Source organism: Rattus norvegicus, chromosome 1 (genome assembly GCF_021556685.1).
Source record: "Rattus norvegicus strain SHRSP/BbbUtx chromosome 1, alternate assembly SHRSP_T2T, whole genome shotgun sequence".
In the NCBI taxonomy this organism is placed as follows: Eukaryota; Metazoa; Chordata; class Mammalia; order Rodentia; family Muridae; genus Rattus; species Rattus norvegicus.
The window spans coordinates 126,677,068-126,697,763 of NC_141534.1; the positions used below are offsets into that span (position 1 = coordinate 126,677,068).

Consider the following 20,696-nt stretch of genomic DNA (forward strand, 5'->3'; position numbering starts at 1 on the left):
TGCCTGTACACTGTTCAATGTCTATTCAGATCTCATAGTGTAGAAGTAGAGTTTTATTTTTGAAAGATTTCATGATTCTTTGAGCATTTTCCTTCCTAAGAGACCCCAATAATATTTTAGATTGTAATTAGGAAGTGGTGAGGTGTTTAACTAGAGAATGTGTGAGTTCATATGAATAGCTATATTAAGACTTCTCTCTGCCTAAATACCATCCCTATTTACAAAATATATATTAGGGTTTATAAATTAGAATACTTATGTATCTTTTTGTGTTTAGAGTATCAATTTTATTGGATATCTTTCTTTATTTACATTTCAAATGTTATTCCCTTTCTCAGTTTCCTTCCATAAGCTCCCTATCCCCTCCCCCTCCCCCATAAGGGTGTCCCCTCCCATGAACCTCCCCTTACCACCCCCCCCCGACATTCCCCTGCACTGGGGATCTAACCTTGGCAGGATCATGGGCTTCTCCTTCCATTGGTGCCCCAACAAGGCTATTCTCTGCTAAATATGTACTTGGAATTCTCGGTCAGTCCATGTATAGCATTTGGTTAGTTGTTTAGTCCCTGGAAACTCTAGTTGGTTGGCATTGTTGTTCTAATGGGGTTTGCAAGTCCCTTCAGCTCTTTCAATTCTTTCTCTAATTCTTCCAATGGGGGTCCTGTTCTCAGTTCAGTGGTTTGCTGATAGCATTCACCTCTGTATTTGACATGCTCTTGTTGTGTCTCTCAGGAGATATCTATATCCAGTCCCTTTCAGCATTCACTTTTTGGCTTTATCCATCTTATCTAGTTTTGGTGGCTGTATATATATGGGTCACATGTGGGGCAGGCTCTGAATGGCCGTTCCTTCAGTCTCTGCTCTAAACGTTACCTCCATATCCCCTCCTATGGATTTTTTTGTTTCCTTTAATGAAGTAGTGGAAACATCTGCATTTTGGTCAGCCTTCTTGAGTTTCATGTGGTCTGTGGATTGCACCTTGGATAATTCAAGCTTTTGGGCTAATGTATTTCCATTTTCAAACAAGATTCCTCAGCTAATGGATGACATCATATGATAATGCATGTTTTAGATAAATATTCTCTCAGTTACCATATTATGTTTAGGTGCTTAGTGTTTTAAAAAATAATAGTTCACAAAGTGATCCATCTAGACGTTCATCTCTTTGAGCTGATCCCCAGTGCTAAGTTTCTACTGAAGTTTGCTCCTAGTTTTGAGTTGTTTTGGTATCCTAGTTCCTCCTGTTCATGAAGAACAGTAAAGCAACTCCTGCTTAGAAAACATGCGAACTCCCCAATTTGTGCTTTCTTTTAGTAAAGCTATTAAAAATGAGGGTCCTTGTTTAAGGCTATATAAATTAATTAATCACATCTTGCTCACTTTCCTATTTTTCCCTTTCATTAATTTCTCTCTTTTCTCTACATTTACAGCAACACATATCTACTAATGTCTGGTTTTGATATCAATCAGACATTTTGTAAGAAATGCAAACATCTTATTTTGATATTTATTACTAATGAAGCACTTGGATTGCTACTTGTGTTTGCAGACTTTTCTGTACTTATTATCAATTGACCTGTTTTTTTTATGTTACATTATTCCATATCGGATGTTCCAAAAGAAGAAAAACAGATGATATAGAAGAATACTATATATTTTTGATATATATGACTTAAAAAGTTTTGTCCTTTCAATCAGAAATTCAGACAAAGCTGTATAATTACATAAATGCATATGATATAGAAATAATTAGTGTGAAGACTAATGCAGGCATAGTGGTATGTCTGTGGAAGATTTATTTTCAAAGAATGACAAGAAAATTTGGTTGGTAAATTTCTTTCAGTGAAAATATGAAATACTAATTTTATACCACAGAGAGGCAGTGATTTTTCTAACACTCTTGCCTGACCTCGTAAAAAAGAATGGAAACACATGGAACACAAAAAGAAAAAAAACTACAAAAGTTAATATTTGTCAAATGGCAATGACAATTCTCCACTTCTGTTTAACATAGACTGCAAAATTTGAATCTCTGAGACCCTTGTTGGCACTGGAATAATGGCAAATAAGACTGCCAGTATTATTTTTCTTTGTTCTGCGAGGATCATATGCAACAAGTATGAGGATAATGTCTGAAAATCCTACAACTCAAGGAGATGATAGTGTCAGTGGGCCAGGTAAGAACTGTACCAGTCTTTGCAAATATCACAGCTCTATGGGAGAGAGTATCCTTGCAGCTGAGAGCCAAGGTATCCCAGAAATTCACAGTACATAACAAAATTCACGCAAGAGATTCATTGGAAGGAAAAGACCCAAGTCGATTGTTGCCCATGTTCAAACTTGAACCAGCAGAGGACTGAGCAGAAAGGAGGGATTATATAAGGTTTCTTGGGGGTAAAGCTTTCTGGAGATTTTCAGAATGAGAATTAGTTGATATTTTATAGACTCTGTTATAGAGCTTACACATTTTCTTCTGTAATGTTGGAAAGTTCTGGCTGTTAGGGTAGATAGAGTGTTCTGTGCATGGAACGAGGTGTTTGGTGGTTTATAGACATATTTTGATAAAATAGTTTATGAAATTTCATTATTTGAACAGTTTGTGATTGGAAAAAAAATATATGCAGTTCCCTATCCTAGAAAATCTATTTCCACAGTATTATTTATTCCATCTAAATTCATATACTTCCTCACTCTTCAAGAGTAACTGTTTATTTAAGGCATCTGTGAGTATATGGATATGAGACCGCCTATACGAACAAACTTCAGAGTATTGTGCCTTCATAAGGATGTATTCATCAAACTTACCCAAATGATGGATATAGAAAGTCAAGAGACACAGTGCCAGCACATGTTTAAAACAGAAAAATACTAGTACTAAGGAGAGAAAGTAGACACAAAGTACAATCCTTAAATAAGATACTATTTATAATTTATACCTGCTGTGTAGAAAGGCAAAACTCATTTTTTCCCAATGGAGTGCTACTGCATAAATCAACCACATTCCGGGGAAGGAAACATGGATTGGAATACAGAAAACAGACCCATTTTTGATCCATTGTTTTCTTGTGAGCATTTGATTTATTTTATTTTTGTACTTTTTTGCATTGTTGGGTGTTTTATTTTGTCATTTTTTTGTTTTTTATTTATTTTTTGGGGGAGGGGTGAGACAACACAGAGATAGTTACCTTGTACACAAGCAAGGGTGGGTGAACTTTTATTGGTGGGGAGACAGGAAAATCTGGGAGTAGTTAGAAAGTGGAAAGACAGTAATTAAACTATATTGTATGAAAAACAAAAAAAATACAAAATGAATTTGTATACTAACAAGTACAGTTGAAACCATCCAACAGATATAAAAGCTTTTATACTGTGACACTGTAAATGTGACCTAAATATGTAAGAATACCTTAACATTTATAAAGAGCGCATATAAACGACTACTACATTGATACATGTAACGACAAAAAACTACAGGATCATTTCAATGTTCAGTAAAAGAAAATCAAAATCTTTGAAAATCCATAGCCACTTTCATGATTTGTGAAAATAATTCAAATATTAGTTACAAAAATGAAATTCCATAAACACAAATGGAAAACTGATAAATACAGATCCTAAACACCTCAGTATATCGACCATTTTAAAAATTATCTGATACAAATTGTTGCCACTTCCATTGAACATTGTCCCAGATGCTGTGTTCAGGGTAGTCATTATGTAAAGTAAATAGGCATTTTTTCTTAAATATCAGATAATGTACACGTTTTTAAAGCACATTCTGACAAAAGAAAGAGACCAGACAAATTTAACTGATTGGGGTTAGAATCAAGTCAGGAATGGGAGAAGAGAGGAGACAGTGAAGAGAAAACAGGGAAAAAAGCTAGCGTAAGGAAAGTGGTTTGTGGAAAGGAATACAGGAGGAATAGCTCAATGTTAGGGGATACTAGAGGATTACTGGAGGGGTAGTAGGAAACAATACATTATAAATTATATATACATATATACATATATGTGTGTGTATGCGTGTGTGTGTGTGTTTGTGTGTGTATGTGTGTGCATGTGCCGGTGTGTATCTGTGTGGGTGTGGTCTAAATGAAATCACCAAATAATGTGTCTCAATTGGACATTATTTCTTACCAAACAAAGCTTCCAGTACTGGAACTGGTTTACATTTATTTAAGTTACGGGCCAAAAAGTCTGTCAGAAATATAGCAGAAATTTCCAAAGAAGCCAATTTGTTGCCAAGACTATAGAGTCCTCTCTTCAAACCGACAATAAGGCCCAATTATGGATGACTGTACTTAGAAATTTTATTAAAGTGGAGGTGTCAAGTCAGTGCCCATGTAGAACTTACACTGCTACATTGCAGGATCTTTTATAATGTATTATGTCCTTCTCACATATTCGATGACTTCCAATTAAGGAATTTAATAGGATGTCTAAGTGTATAAATAAGTGGGTCTCTCATTCTTGTGCCTTGTTTTTGACCCACGTCTTTCTGTTGATTTTTCTTGTCCAATGCCATTATCATAGTTGTAGTACTAATTTTTAAACTAATCTCTTAGGGCATAACTACCCATGCCAATGGTTTATATTTGCAAATGAAAGAGACACACAGCCTTTACATTTGACATGACTTAAGCAACACAATATCTGAGCAACTCCTTAACCTCTTTGCTGTTAGAATCTAACTCCCACAGATAAGACTGTGTTACTGTTTACAAATTTATTTGTTCTGATTTAGTTGCTCTTCACTTAGTTGAGCAGCCCTCTGGGCCATGTTCTCCTGTCCCTTTTACATGATAATTCTGCTTTTCTCCCCTGCATATTCCTCAGGCCTATCATCTTTCTGCCCTTCTTCTTCCTCATGGTCCCAAGCCTGGGAACCTTAAATCCTGCATCTCTCCTCCCCAGCTATTGGATGCTAGCACCTTTGTTTACCAATCAGAATTAACTGGGGCATGTTCCCAGAAGCTACTTGCAGATCCTCTCCTGCAAACAGGATATATAATACCATTGAGGCAGGTATAATTCCATACCAGTATTGATTAGTTCATTAACATTATTGATGGTTTAATTTTATTTTTAAAGATATTTTTAGATTTATTTATTATGCATAATAGTCTGTCTGTGTGTATGCCTGATCTTATTATAGTTGGGTATGGACCACAATGTTGTTACAGGGAATTGAGCTCAGAACCTCTGGAAGAGCAAGCAGTGCTCTAACTTTGTTTAAAAAAAAGAATTCATGAATGTATAAATAAAAATAAATAAGTAAATAAATAAAGTGAAAATATCTTCAATAAAGTAATGGTTAACAATGGAACTCACATATAACAACTCAGGTACATAAAATCTAGTTTTTCTGAGTTTTTGAGTATGCTTTTTTACATGGATACAATTTGGTGATTTTGTTTTTATTTTGTTGATTTTTTGTTGTTTTTCATTTGGGTATTTTTTTATTGTTTGAATGTAGATTTATTTTCTTGATTTTGAGGGAGTTGTTTTCTACTGGATTTTCTTATCATTTTTTTTAATTGCCAAAGTGTTTAAAGTTGGTAGGAAAGTAGGAGAGGACCTGAAGAACTTAAGGGAGTGGTATAATATAATTGAATGAATATTTGTATTAAAATACTGTTTTAAATAACAAAAATACAGAACAATATCAATCAACCTGGCCCCCAGAGATGCCAGGGACTAAACCACCAATCAAATAATACATATGGGGGGACCCATGGCTACAGCTCAGCTGCTTATGTAGCAGAAGACTGCCTTTTGCTTTATCTGGCATCAATGAGAGGGGAGGCCCTTAGTCCTCTTGAGACTTGGTACCTCATCAGAGGGAAATTCTAGGTCAATGAGCGGGGAGTGAGTGGGTAGGTTGAGGAGTTCTCTCATAGAAGCAGGGGAAATGGGGATGGGATAAAGAATTGCAGAGGTGAAACCAGGATGGTGGATAACACTTGAAATGTAAGCAAATAAAAAAAATCAATACAAAATTATAAAATATATTTCAGTGTTTAAATATCTTTTATAATTTAAAAAACATGGCAGGAAATAAAAATATGGTTAGGTCTAAATGTGACTTAAGCAAACCTTAAGCAAATGAGAAAAATATAAAATTTAAATTCAATTTTATACACAAGCAAGCAAAAATGAAAGTCAGTAATGAAGAGATTTTACAATACCACCAGCTAAGAGTGGTGATCTGCGGTCTGTTGTGATCTTCTGATGATGCTGAGAAGAAGCATGGTTTCAGTAATGAACTTGAATTCTCAGATGGCAGCACAACGAGAGTCTGTATCAGAAATATATAATACACATTAAAAAACCAGATTTGGGTAAATGTATCATCAATATTTTGAACAATGAAAAAAGGTAATATATATAAATATTTCGTAATTAAGTTTACAGTAAGTGCTGAGAGCTTTTGTAAAGAACAGTGTTAGGATTAAAGAAATGTGCAGTATCCTTAGTCATCAGGAAATGCAAATCAAAATAACCCTGAAATTCAATCTTATACCTGTCAAAATTCTTGAGATCAAAAACTCATGTTTTAGCACATGCTGGCAAGGATGTAGAATAAGGAAAACAGTCCTCTATTTTTGGTGGGAGCTCAAACTTATACAACTATTTTGGAAATCAATTAGACAGTCTCTCAGGAAATGTCAATTAGTTCTAACCAAGACCCAGTTATACCACTCCTGTGCATATACCCAAAAATGACAGGCTATACCACAGGTACGCTTCTCACCTATGTTTAAAGCAATTTGTTCATATTAGCCTGAAATAGAAACAACATAGATGTCCCTCAACTGAAGAATGGATAAAAGAAATGTGGTAGATCTACACAATGAAACTCTATTCAGCTTTTAAAACAAAGACATCTAGAATTTTACAGGGAAATGGATAGAACTTGAGAATAACAGCCTGGGTGGCATAACCCAGTGCCACAGACATGATATGTATTCACATATGAATGAACATTAGCCATAAAATGCAGGACAAATATGTTATAATCCACAGACCCTAAGAAACTGGCTAATATGCAAAACTCTCACTCATAACTAGATAGTCATTAGAAGTGTATAGGAAGACAGAACTGTGTAGGAGAATAAGTGATGAGGGTACCAGAGATGGTGATCACGTTTGGGAAGGAGGGAGTGACTTGAATGAGAATGGAAATGGGCTGAGGGGCATCTCTGGTCACTAGTTGGAGGTCTGGGATGGGATAAGACACAGGGAGTATAGGAAGGTGACATTAGCTGATATTCTTACCAGAGTGGGAAATAGAGACTGAAATGTCCACCTCCTCTAGCCAGGCAGGACTTCTATGGAGGTTGGCATTAATTCACCCACAAAATCTTCAACAAAAAGTGACCTTGCCTACAAAGTGTGCTAGGACAAATTTGGAGCAAAGAACAAGGGAATAGCCATCTCATGACTGCCACAACTTGAGATAATCTCATGTGAAAGTGACACCCTGACATTGTTAATGATACTCTACTATGCTTGAAGACTATGAACTAGCATAATTGTTTCCTGAGAGGCTTCCTGTAGCATCTGTTGGAGATAGACACAGAAACCCACAGACAAACATCAGGTAGAGCACACAGGGAGTCTTGTGGAAGGGTAGCAGATAGAAGTGAGCAAGACAGAGGCTCAAGGTCATCGTATGAATATCTACAGTGTTAACTAGCATGGTACCATGAGGTCTCTCAGGGCCTGGGCTACCAACCAAGGACTATGCAGGCACTAGACCAGGATTCCTTTTGCATTTGTAGCAAATGTGAGCTTGGTCTTCATATGGGTTCCTTAAGAATTAGAGTTCAGCCTGCGTTGTTCTCTGTTCTCTACCATTAGACCCCTACCTCTACCTGGACTGCCTACTTGGGTCTAAGTTGGAGGAAATGTGCCTAGGCCTACTGGGACTAGATGTCACAGGGTAGAGTGATACCTTCTTCTCCTAAAAGAATGTGCCAAAGACAGGAGGGATTTATAGGGGTAGGAGTAGAAACAAAAGAGGGATGTGGCTGTCATCAAGATGTAACGTGAATAATAAAATAAAAATTAAAAAAAACAAATAATGTAATGAGCAGGTCTTTCAAAAATATAACATATGACACCAGAAAGAAAACGGAAACGTCATAATCCATATAAAAATGAACTAGTTAATGAAATGTTTCCATATAATTTATGAATAAATATAATAAAGTTGGAAACAAAGCCTTAGCCACTTCCATAGGTACCTATATCTGATCTATTAATAAAACTTTAGCATTCAAATCTTCTGTAATTTTCTTTTATTTTTATGCAAAATTGCCATATGCAAAGAATATAAGATTTTTAAAATTATTTTTTCTGATATCTATGAATATAACTAGTTATCTGATTTTACATTGAAGGCTAGAAGAGTATGCATCATTTTGATGATCTGGCACTTACAGTGAAAATCTGTGTAAATCTCTCTGCTATTAAAATAACAAATTTGAGTTTAATTTCATGTTCTAGCTTTCTTCATATACCAGAGATTGGTTTATAATTCTCTGGTATAAATAGATTTACTGACAGCAATAAATCAAATTAGCACTTCAAAATAGTTTGCCATTTAGTAGACTGCACTTGACATAATATTACTCATTCCTTTTCAATACTTTCATTATGAAATCCCTGATCCCTGTATGCATAAACAATTGATAGCAGAACAAATTCCAATAATTTAAAGATGACCCGAAACACATTTTGAAAACTACTTAAAAAATTGATATACATTTTAGATGTTCTGATTAATTCACTATAATTTTAGTATTGAGACTAAGTCTCAATTTCAAAAATCTATTTAGAGATCAGAACTATATGTCTCAAAAGCACAGATAATTTATACATGGTCATATGGCCAAACGGTTCATGAGGGAATCCATGAGAGTCAACTTTGAAAGAACAACCTGAAAAACACAATTTATAATAGACCTTGATATATACTTCTATCTTTGAAATAATTATAAATATGATATTCTTTATGGTTATATTCTTAAATATTTATATTTAATGGAATAAAATTTACTCTTCAAAATCCATGAATTAAGCCACAGCTAGTCATTATGTCTTTTAAATCCTATTATTGAGTGGGTTAGAATCATGTGGATATCTGTGAGTTTGAGTGCTATATCCTAGGCTGCATAGTAGTTCCTTTCTAAAAAAAGACTTATTACTTATTATATGTGTATAAATATATGTGCATGTACTTGTTCCTGTGTGCATGGATGTGATGTGGGAACACAGATATGTAGTTGACAGAGGTCAATATTAAATATATTTCTCATTTGATTTCTGATTTTAAGACACTCTATCATTAAGCTCAGATCACTATAAACATAGATCAGTAAAGTGAATAAACTACCTAGTTCATGGTGGGATTACAGACAGACAATATCCTGTCTATGTGTGTTTGTTTATATATATATGAAGATTCAAAGGATCCAAACTCAGTATTTCTGTTCAAATGTATTGAGCAATAAGTAATTATTAAGAAAGGTACATATTGTAGACTAAGTCAACTGTCCAGTTTTGAGTACATATATAAGTTAAAAAATGAATTACTTAAAAATGCCAACAATAACAAAAACTCATACAATGATTACCTGTGTATGAGAAATAACATATACATATATATGCATAAATACATATTAATTTCTTCATATATACATATATATAGAAACTACCACCCTATATGTGTACACACACACACACACACACACGCACACACACACACACACACACATTATACTATATATATATATATATATATATATATATATATATATATATATATTGAAGTGAATAACAACTCAAATTTGGTTTTCCAACTCAGACAATAAAATAATTAATTCAAAATGATTTCTGTACAAATGAACCTAAACCTAGTAAAAAATTTCAAATAATAAATACCATGTAATCTAAACTATATACCCTTAAGTAAAACAATAACTAATATATGTGACAATGGGAGTAATTATTAAGAAATATATTGCAATTTTCACAACTTTTAAATATGAACTATACACTACAAAGGCTAGTATGAGCCAAATATAAAGCTCAGTTTTGTATGACAATGTTTACTTAAGAGAGGTTGGACATTGGGAGAAAACCCTGAACACAGTAGTTGTTAACTTTCATATATCCCAAAGGAGATGTGGTACACTTAGCACCTATGTATCTCCACAGGTTTTCTATACTGGTTCAGTTTTGTTCATTCCCCTTGCTCTCCCTCTTCCTGTCACTGTCCCTCCACCTCTACTCCCCCTCCCCCTATCCTCTCTCCCTCTCTCTCCCTCTCTCCCTCTCTCTCTCTCATGCATCCAGAGAGTAATTACACTCAATACATAACTACTACAAATATGGTAGTCAAAGAAAACTAAAAACAATTTCAATAATAATAGAAAATTATGAGCTCAATGTTACTAAGTGTAGACATCTGAAACAATAAAAAACCAGATTTTAAAATCATACTAAGGAGAAGAAAGTACCACTTTAAGTATATGAAAGGCAACACAACTATAAATGTAAAAAAAAATATGTCTTACCTAAACGATAAATCTTTGAGTATACATTTCTCCAAAGAAGCTATACAAGGATAAAAATAGAAAATTAAAAACATATATATCAACATGTAAAGTCTTATAAAAGCACAAACCTAAACAATCTTAAGATAGACTGCAGGACTCTAAGAGACATTCTGCTAAGTGGAGAAGAAAATTTCTGAAATAATTTTCAAATGGGCAGTTGATCAAAGAAGGTACAATTAGCAGTTTAATTTACTATATATAGTATGTATGGTATTTGCAGGATTTTGAATCCTTTCTGATATCTTTAACTTATTAGAATTCCACCTCTCAGTACTAAATTTACCAATATTCCTTTCCCAGCAAACTCCTCCCACACATGTAGACACAGTCACTCATTATTCCTTCTTCTCCTCCTCCTGGTGTTCCTGGTTCTCCTGGTCCTTCTGGTCCTCTTGCTCTTCCTGCTCCGCCGGCTCCTTCTGTTTTTTCTCCTTTTCCGCTGCTGCTGCTGCTGCTGCTGCTGCTGCTGCTGCTGCTGCTCCTGCTGGCATTGCTGCTGTTGCAGCAACTGCTGCTCACATTGTTGCTGAAGCTGCTCCTGCTGGCACTGCTGCTGTAGCTGCTGCAGCTGCTGCTGCTGCTGCTGCAGCCGCTGCAGCTGCGGCTGCCCCTGCAGCTGCCGCTGGTGCCTCGGCTGCCCCTGCTGCTGCCGCTGCTGCCGAGGCTGCCCCTGCTGCTGCCGCTGCTGTCGCGGTTGCCCCTGCTGCTGCTGCTGCTGCTGCTGCAGCTGCGGCTGCCCCTGCTGCTGCCTCTGATGCCTCGGCTGCCCCTGCTGCTGCCGCTGCTGCCGCGGCTGCCCCTGCTGCTGCCTCTGCTGTCGCGGCTGCCCCTGCTGCTGCTGCTGCTGTCGCGGCTGCCCCTGCTGCTGCCGCTGCTGCAGCTGCCCCTGCTGTCGCAGCTGCCCCTGCTGCTGCGGCTGCCGCTGCTGTTGTGGCTGCCGCTGCTGCTGCGGCTGCCCCTGCTGCTGCCGCTGTTGTTGCGGCTGCCCCTGTTGCTGCCGCTGCCGCTGCTGCTGCCGCTGCTGCTGCTGCCGCTGCTGCGGCTGCTGCTGTTCCTGCTGGTGCTGCTGCTCCTGCTGCTGCTGCAATTTAAATGTTAAATATAGTTAATAAGGACACCAGATTTTAAAATCTCAAATATTTAACCATGCACCCTTCATTTGTTTCTTTGTTCAGGATTTCATGTGGAGATCTTTGAAGAAGTTTCCTAGAAACTCAGATGACTATGTCACCATTTAGGCTGATATGTTAGTTTATAGGTTTGACTGCATAGTGTGGTCCTGAGAAAAACAATATATTATTCTTTTTAAAAATGTAACATATTTCAAGAAAAACAAAATGCAAAATGTAATTCACAGGTATACAAGACAAAAATTTAAATTTTACTGTAAAAGAAAACAATTTGTCACAACATACACATGCAAAAATTATAAATGTTTACCTAACAGGATTTACAGGATGTTTTCCATAATTCCAAAACAAATTCATAATAAAAATTAGTCATAATTTATTTCTCTCTCTTTCTCTCTTGTATAAATCATCAGGCTCTCCATGACTTTTCAAACTTTATGAAGATACACTGAACATGAGTAAAGGAGAGACCAAAATACATGATTTCAATGTAGTCATCATAGATTCAAAATTGGGTATAGGCACTAGTCGCACTGCCTACTCCCTGACATGCTGTGAGAACTGATGGATGTGTACTCCTTCATGAAGGAGTGTGATCAGAGAAGCAAACAATATTGTACTTTGTCCTATTGTATGGAGCTTATCATGAGGAAATAGTTGAATATCCAGAAGAGTTGAGTGGAACTCTTGAAGGAAGTTCAAGAGGGAGTCCTGAGTACAGTTATTCTGGGGCTATGTGTTCTTCCTCTGTTACTGTTAAACTCATATTCAAATGAATGCTTATGCAGTATCAAACCATTGGTATTCATAATATCATTAACATAGTTATAGTGATAGTATAGTGACAGTGTGATAAATGTTTTATCAGTACTAATTACTATTATTCTTTTAATAATATTAATTTAAATATATTATCATATTTACAATTGGTACATCCTGACTTGGGACTTTTAGTGATTAACCTTTTTGAGTTCAGTGGATTGTATCCGGGGTATTCTGTATTTTCTGGCTAATATCCACTTATTAGTGAGTACATGCCATGCATGTCCTTAGGGTCTAAGTTACCTCACTTAGGATGATATTCTTTTAGTTCAATCCATTTGCCTGAAATATTTTTGCTATCCTCATTCTTAATAGCTGAATAGTATTCCATTGTGTAAATGGACCACATTTTATATATTCTTTCTTCTATTCTGAGACATCTGGGCTGTTTCCAGCTTCTGGCTATCAAAAATAAGCTTCTAAGTACATATTGTAACAGATGCTCCTATACGGCATTTTTTTTTTTTTGTCATACACACAAAGGAGGTATAACAGGATCTTCAGTTAATATACTACCAATATTCTGAGGAAATTCAAGGTTTCTTTCCAAAGTAGTTGTACAAGTTTGCCATTCCACAATCATTGAAAGAGTGTTCCTTGTTCTCCACATCCTCGCCAACATGTGCTATCATCTGACGATTTTATCATAGCAATTCTGATTGGCATAAGGTGGAATCATGGGGTTGTTTAATTTGCTTTTTCCTGATCACTAAGGACTTTGAACATTTCTTTAAGTGCCATTCGAGATTCCTCTAGTGTGAATTCTCATTTAGTTCTATACACTATTTTTCATTGGGTTGTTTGCATTCTGAGTGGTTATCTTTTTGAGTCCTTTATTTATTTTGATTATTAGCCCTCTCTTGAATGTGTGGATACTGAAGTTATTGTTATTTTCTTTTTTTCAAATCTGTAGGTTGCCAATTGTCATAATGGCTATGTCCTTTGCCTTAAAGGAGCTTTCCAGTTTCATGAGGTCTCATTTATCAATTTTTTATCTTAAAGCCTGAGTAAAATTAGGAAATTTTCCCCCATGCCAATGTGTTCAATGCTCTTTTGCAAGAGGGCTTGATTGCAGGAAATAGTCAAAGTCAGGGGCAAAATCAACTAAGGAGAAACAAAGAGAACTAAACAAAGAATAAACAAAACCAAAAGCTGATTCTTTCAGATAATCAAGAAGATAGACTAGTCACTAGTCAAATTAGGGAATGGGACAAGATAAATTATCCAAATTAATAGAATCACAAATGAAAAGGTAGACGTAAAAACAGAAACTGAGGAAATTAAAATATATCATCAGAGCCTACTGCAAATGCCTACTCTCAACAAAACTGAAAAAAAACTAGAAGAAATGGATAATTTTCTAGACAGATACCACATACCAAATTTAAATCAAGAGCTGGTAAATTATCTAAACAGGCCCAAATCCTCTAATGAAAGAGAAGTCATTAAAAACCTCACAATCAAAAATGCCTAGGGTCAGATGTCTTTACTGCTGAATTCTACCATACTTTTAAAGAAGACATAATCTCAGTATTTTCAAAATATTCCATAAAATAGAAACAAAAGGAGCACTACCTATTTCATCCTATCAAATGACAATAACTCTGATAACTAAACTACACAAGGACCCAATTAAAAAATGAGAACTTCAGACCAATTTTGGTTATGAGAATTGATGCAAAAATACTAAATAAAATTCTCACTAACAAAATTCAAAAAACACATCCAAACCATCATTTGCCATAATCAAGTAGGCTTCATCCCAGGGATGCAAGTTTGGTTCAATATATGAAAATAAATTAACGTAATCCATGATATAAACAAATTCAAAAGGAGTCACATGATCATCGCCTTATATGATGAGAAAGCATTTGAAAAAATACATCTCCCCTTCATGTTAAAAATACTGTTGAGATCATTAATTCAAAGCCTATACATAAACATAAGGAAAGCAATATACATACCGTCTGAAAAAGAATATACCATACTTCAAGTCTGTTAGTCTATCGCTTTTTAAAAATAGTTTTCTTATATTTTTCTTACTTATTTATAGTTCAAATGTTCCCTTTGCTCATAGGATTGCAAGCTTTGGAAATAGGTCTGATGTTTTCTCAGAAAATTTGACATAGACTGAGGACCATGCTATATTACTCTTGGGAATACACCCAAATTTTACTCCAACATATAACAAGAGCATATGCTCCACTATGTTCATAGGAAATGTATTTATAATATCTAGAAGGTAGAAACAACTCAAATGTCCACCAACAGAGGAATGGATATGGAAAATTTGGTATATTTATACAATGGAGTACGACTCAGCATTTAAAAGCAATGGCTTCATGAAAATCACATGCAAATGAATGGAACTAGAAAACACCATCCGGAGTGAAGTAACCAAGTCACAAATAAAATACATGATATCTACTCACTGATAAGGGGATATTAGGAAAAGAGCCTGGAAAACTGATGATGCAACTTACAGACCATATCAAGTTCAAGAAGAAGGAAGACCAAAGTGTTGATGCTTCGGTCCTCCTTTGAAGGGGGAATGAAATAATCATGGAAAGTAGAGGAAGGGAGGAACTTAGGAGGGGAAGATGATGTGGAGGAGAAAAGGGGAAAGGAGTAAAAAGTAGCTTGATCAGGTATGGGAGTAGACAGGGGAGATGTACAGAGTCAGGACATTAAACAGGTTTGTAGCATTGCTGGATGGAGAACTGGTTATAACCATCAGAAAGTCTTAGATGTCAGGAAAGCAAAAGTGTCCCAGGATCCTATAGGGATGACATTAGTTGAAATATTCTGTCTTTTTATTGGGATATATAGCCCACTGATGTTAAGTGAGAATAATATCTAATGAATGTTTCTTCCTTGCACTTTTGTTGTCAGAGTTAGAATTATGTTTTTTGTGACTCTCTTCTTTTGGGTTTGCTAAGATTATATTTATGACGTTTTTTCTTGCATATAGGTTTCCTCCATAAGGAAGAATTTTTCACGTATTATCTTCTGTTTAGCAGGAATTTTAGAAATATATTATCTACATTTGGTTTTGTCATGGGATATCTTAGTTTCTCCATTTATATTAGTTGAGAGTTTGCTGGGTATAGAAGCCTGGCTGGTATGTGTGTGCCGGGACTCCAAAGGGTCTGGAAATTCAATAGCTGTGTATAGCAGTGTGCCATGGAGATCTTGGGCTAGTCACTAGAAAGTTACAGATGCCAGGGAATCAAAGGTTTCCCAGGAGCCAACTGGGATGACATTAGCCACAATACCCAACACAGGCAAGATAGAACCTGTGGAGACCATACCCAGTATATAGGCACAGCCACCTGTTGAGGGAAGGGAGCATCATCCATCTCAAAAATTTTAACCCAGACTTGTCCCTGTCTAGTGATAGTGCAGAGACTGACTGGAGGATAAACTGAAGGAAAGGCCATCCAGAGACAACCCCACATAGGGATCCACAATATCTACAGACGCCAAACCCAAATATGATGCCAAGAAATACTTGCTCTCAGGAATCTTATATAGCTGTCTCCTGAAAGTCACTGCTAGATTCTGACCAATACAGATAGGGGTGGCCTCAGCCAACCCTCAGACTAAGCACAGGAACCCCAAAGGAAAATTTAGGGGAAACTCTGAAGGAGCTGAAGAGGATTACATTTCCATACAAAGAATGACAGTATCAACTAACCAGACACCCCAGAAATCCTGGGACTAAACCACCAACCAACTAATATACATGAAGGGGCCCCATGGCTCCAGCTGCAGATGTAGCAGAGGATTGCCTTATCTCACATCAGTGGGAGGAAAGGCCCATGGTCCTATAAAGCCTTGATGTCTCAGAATAGGTGGATACTATAATGGTAAAATGGGAGTTGGTTTCAGATAACACTATAACAATAAAAGGCACTTCTCACTGTAAAACATGCAGGATATAAAAGTGACTAGGATTTCAGCTTACTGTATCCTATCATTTTAGTTGTACATATAGATGATATAGGAGCTATTTTCTAATGGAGAAGGTATTTTTAACTAGTCCTATACTTATAAAACAAAAGCCCAATATCCCAATCACAATCCTGAGAAACAACATTTATTGTCATTTAGTCATGGAATGTAACCAAAATACATTAACATATTTTACTACTTTAAAATTCTTCCTCCAAGGAATCTGAGAATAAACTTGTATGAAGGCATCCCATTACTATCACTACCAGTCAGTGATAGTAATTTAAAATATTACGGCTTAAATAATTACATGCTTTTATATGTGTGTACTTGCTTCAGTAACAAGAAAAGGCTAATGCAATCTTTCTCACTAGCCTTGTAATACTTGTACAGTATGCATCTTCAAAGGATTATACTATAACCTCTATCTCTGCACCAATTATCAACTAATTTTCCATGATTTGTTATTCAGATCCACAAACATTTTTCGTTAAAGGAGCTCCAAAATCTGTTAAATCCACAAACTTTAACATTATGTTAAATACATAGCTGCAAATATAACACAGATGATGACAGAATAAGACAAATCAATGAGATAAAACCCTATATTTAACTATACAGTTACCAGAACAATGAGATGATTAGTTTGGTAAGACATTGATAAGAACATTTTCTGTTGTAAACAAATAAGCAAATTGAAAACTGATGAGAATAAATATGGACCAGAAAAATTAGAGCACAGTTGATGCAATCTATTACCATCAATTGATTTTTCCCCAAATCAGTATTTACATAAACTTAAATGCAAGTGAGGCTCTTAGAATTATGCGCAAGAAGAGACACTTGAATTTTAAAATTACTAAAGAATGCACAATGCCCACAGAATGACAAGTAATAATCACTATGGAAAACATGACCAATGTTACTAAATAGTAAGTAAAGGAGAACAATATAGCTAACCTTATTTACTATGACTAATAAAAAGGGGATGGTGGCTGGAAACTTTAGTAATATGAGATTCAAAGCCAAAAAAATGTGGTATAGTAACATTATAAATTGGAGTACATATGAATTCTTCAGTTTGACAGTTTTTAAATAATGAAATATGCACATATGTAAGGATGAACATGGAATTATATTTGATCCCAACAATAACATCTTAAACCTGATGTTAGAATTTGGATTGCTAAATAATGGAAAATATCTTAGATTTTGATAGTACCAAGATGATAACGAAGGAGAATTGCAGTATTTCCATGTTAGTATGCTCAGATGGCAGTGCCATAACAGCTAAGATGATGTCAAAACATGTTCCAGAAAGTCACATGATGGCAAGTGATCACTGCTGTCCTGATATAACAATTCTTTGCAGATCTAATCTGCCAAAGAAAAGTAAGGAGCAACAAGATTCCTGTCTCTGTCAGATACTGAGGACTGATGAAATACGCCATCATTGCAGATGAAGCAGAAATCCAAGGCTGAGTACTGAATGATAGATTGAAAACAGAAGCAATGACCAGAAGCATTGACAGATACCTGGCACAGAAAACAAAAACAGTTTCATTTAGAGAAGAATGTTAAAAAACCTAACATGTTACCTGACCATGCTGATTTTCTAGTTTCATATTCATCTTCATTTTCCAGAGCACTTCTCTGAGAGGCAGCTTGAAGCAAATCTCTGGCAAGACCTGGTATGAGCTGACAACTAGATATCCACCATGAGCATAACTGAAATTTTTTTATGTGAATAGATTTCTTTAGCTGTTATTGACGCAGAATGGCCGAGTATATGTAAGAAAATAGGAAAAATATTTGGGACCAATCAGAAGAGAGATCTCAATACATGGCGAAGAAAGCAAAAGCCTGTTGTTACCATGGAGATTTCTCTTTCAAAGCTCCTCTATTTCTGCTCCCTCCTCCCTGCCTGTTGCATCAGGAATAAAGTAGAGATAAAATAGAAGGAGGCAGAACAAAATATTATGTTATTATTCTTTAATTTCTGGCTCTTATTCCAACAAAATCATTGGTCAGCAATGCCCACACCTTGGACCCTGTATCTAGGTTACCTAAAATAAAGACTCCATTCGTGCCTAGGGACTTCTGCTTGTAATCATGGGCTATCAAATGGACCCCCGGTGCTGAGATTTTATAATCTTCCTGTGACAATATGCAACATGATTTGATTATTTGGAAATGTATCACACTAGCTCATATTCTTATGCACATTACAACTTGCAATCACTGCACATGAAATTATCTGAAGACGTACTTGTTTCTAACTTCATAAAGCTATTTACCACAGGATACACCACCTCTTAAATGATAATAATGCTAAAGAAATATTAATAGGTGTTTATTTTAGAAAAGAAATATCCAAAATCTAGGCATACTACGATCATTTCTTTGTATGTGCCTACATATTTGTTTTTATTGTTCAAGAATCACATTGTGTATACTGGCATGGTAAATATATTAATTTTGTAGAATTGTTATTGTGGTGTCATATAATTTGTTATAAATACAACTGCTACATACAATAAATTAGAATTATCCATAATATCTATTACTTAAATAATCTATTGCCACTTAATTAGATCACTTTTTAACACACACATGATATGGGCCTATTGATATGGGCTCAGATCAGATTCAAACAGATCTACAGAATCAAAAGCACACTCTGATACTAATTCTTCCTGAAAAATATTAAAATTACTTTCCCTATGCAAGTAGTTCATCAAATGCCCACAAATACTCCAAATTTATATCCTTCCAACTTGGAAGCCTTCCTGTAAAGTTATTCTCAATTTTCAATTTTAGATTTTGTATACATGACTGAAATTTTAAGAAATAAAGCTGTGTTTATATTGTTGCCCTGTGACTGGCATACACATAACTGAATAAAATTGAACAGTTGTCTCTCTTGTGCCTTCTATGTCACATAAGAACCAACCTTCTGTCAAAATACATTCCTACCCTGAATATGCGTTACACTTTTTCCAACTTTGTTTTTTTAGAAACAGTAATTTTTATTAAGTAGTTAAATGTATATACCACGGTTGTTATTTGGCATTGCACATGGATTTTTAATGTTAATGGCTGAAAATTTATTATAGTTTCAATGAATATATGCTCCTAAATAATGACAAAATACAATTTTTCAATAATTACTTAATGAAAAACACTGTTTATACTAAAAAGTAATTACCTTTTTCTCCAATGTCCCCAACTCTTTTGTGTGAGTTCAAATCAGTTCAACACAATTCTCATAGCTTTTTCATTTTGTTTTTGAATTTTGATTTGTTTCTTCATTCTATTTTCCTAATCTCCTTTTCTTCTTTTGGATATTGGTTTTTTTTTTAAATTTATTTAATACTTAATAATAATTTTTTGGTTTCCGGGCAAACATCCCCCTCCCCCCTCCCCTTCCTTATGGGTGTTCCCCTCCCAACCCTCCCCCCATTGCCGCCCTCCCCCCATAGTCTAGTTCACTGGGGGTTCAGTCTTAGCAGGACCCAGGGCTTCCCCTTCCACTGGTGCTCTTACTAGGATATTCAATGCTACCTATGAGGTCAGAGTCCAGGGTCAGTCCATGTATAGTCTTTAGGTAGTGGCTTAGTCCCTGGAAGCTCTGGTTGCTTGGCATTGTTGTACATATGGGGTCTCGAGCCCCTTCAAGCTCTTCCAGTTCTTTCTCTGATTCCTTCAATGGGGGTCCTATTCTCAGTTCAGTGGTTTGCTGCTGGCATTCGCCTCTGTATTTGCTGTATTCTGGCTGTGTCTCTCAGGAGCGATCTACATCCGGCTCCTGTCGGCCTGCACTATTTTGCTTCATCCATCTTGTCTAATTGGATGACTGTATATGTATGGGCCACATGTGGGGCAGGCTCTGAATGGGTGTTTCTTCAGTCTCTGTTTTAATGGATATTTGTTTTTTAATATAACACAATGTATAATCTTGGAACAGGTGATGACTAAATAAGTCACAGATCTACAAGTATATAATAATATCTAGGACTCTGGGCTATCTACTTAATCATTATTCTTCTCCCAAACTCTTTCAGTTAGATTTCTGCCTCATGGAACAAGTGTGTAAAAAAGCAAGTCAGATGGTAGTTTTTACTTCCACAATATTTGTGCTACTTTGCACTGAATATTTTGCAGG

General features: G+C 35.8%; 1 protein-coding gene across 3 annotated transcripts in view; it reads right to left on the reverse strand.

Moving 5' to 3' along the window:
* Nucleotides 1-3,064: 3,064 nt before the first annotated feature.
* LOC102555617 (uncharacterized) overlaps nt 3,065-20,696 on the reverse strand; it is a 60,648-nt gene continuing 43,016 nt past the window's right edge. For 2 of the 3 annotated variants that reach the window (XM_087601064.1, XM_087601058.1), the window contains exons 2-4: nt 10,909-11,706; nt 10,584-10,623; nt 3,065-6,298 (exon numbers count right to left, since the gene is read on the reverse strand). In XM_087601064.1, coding sequence (XP_087457190.1) covers nt 11,141-11,706 — 566 coding nt within the window. In that variant the 3' untranslated portion in view covers nt 3,065-6,298; nt 10,584-10,623; nt 10,909-11,140. Of the gene's footprint in view, nt 6,299-10,583; nt 10,624-10,908; nt 11,707-18,129; nt 18,352-20,696 lie in introns of those variants that run through there. The other variant, XM_087601062.1, reaches the window with a different exon arrangement.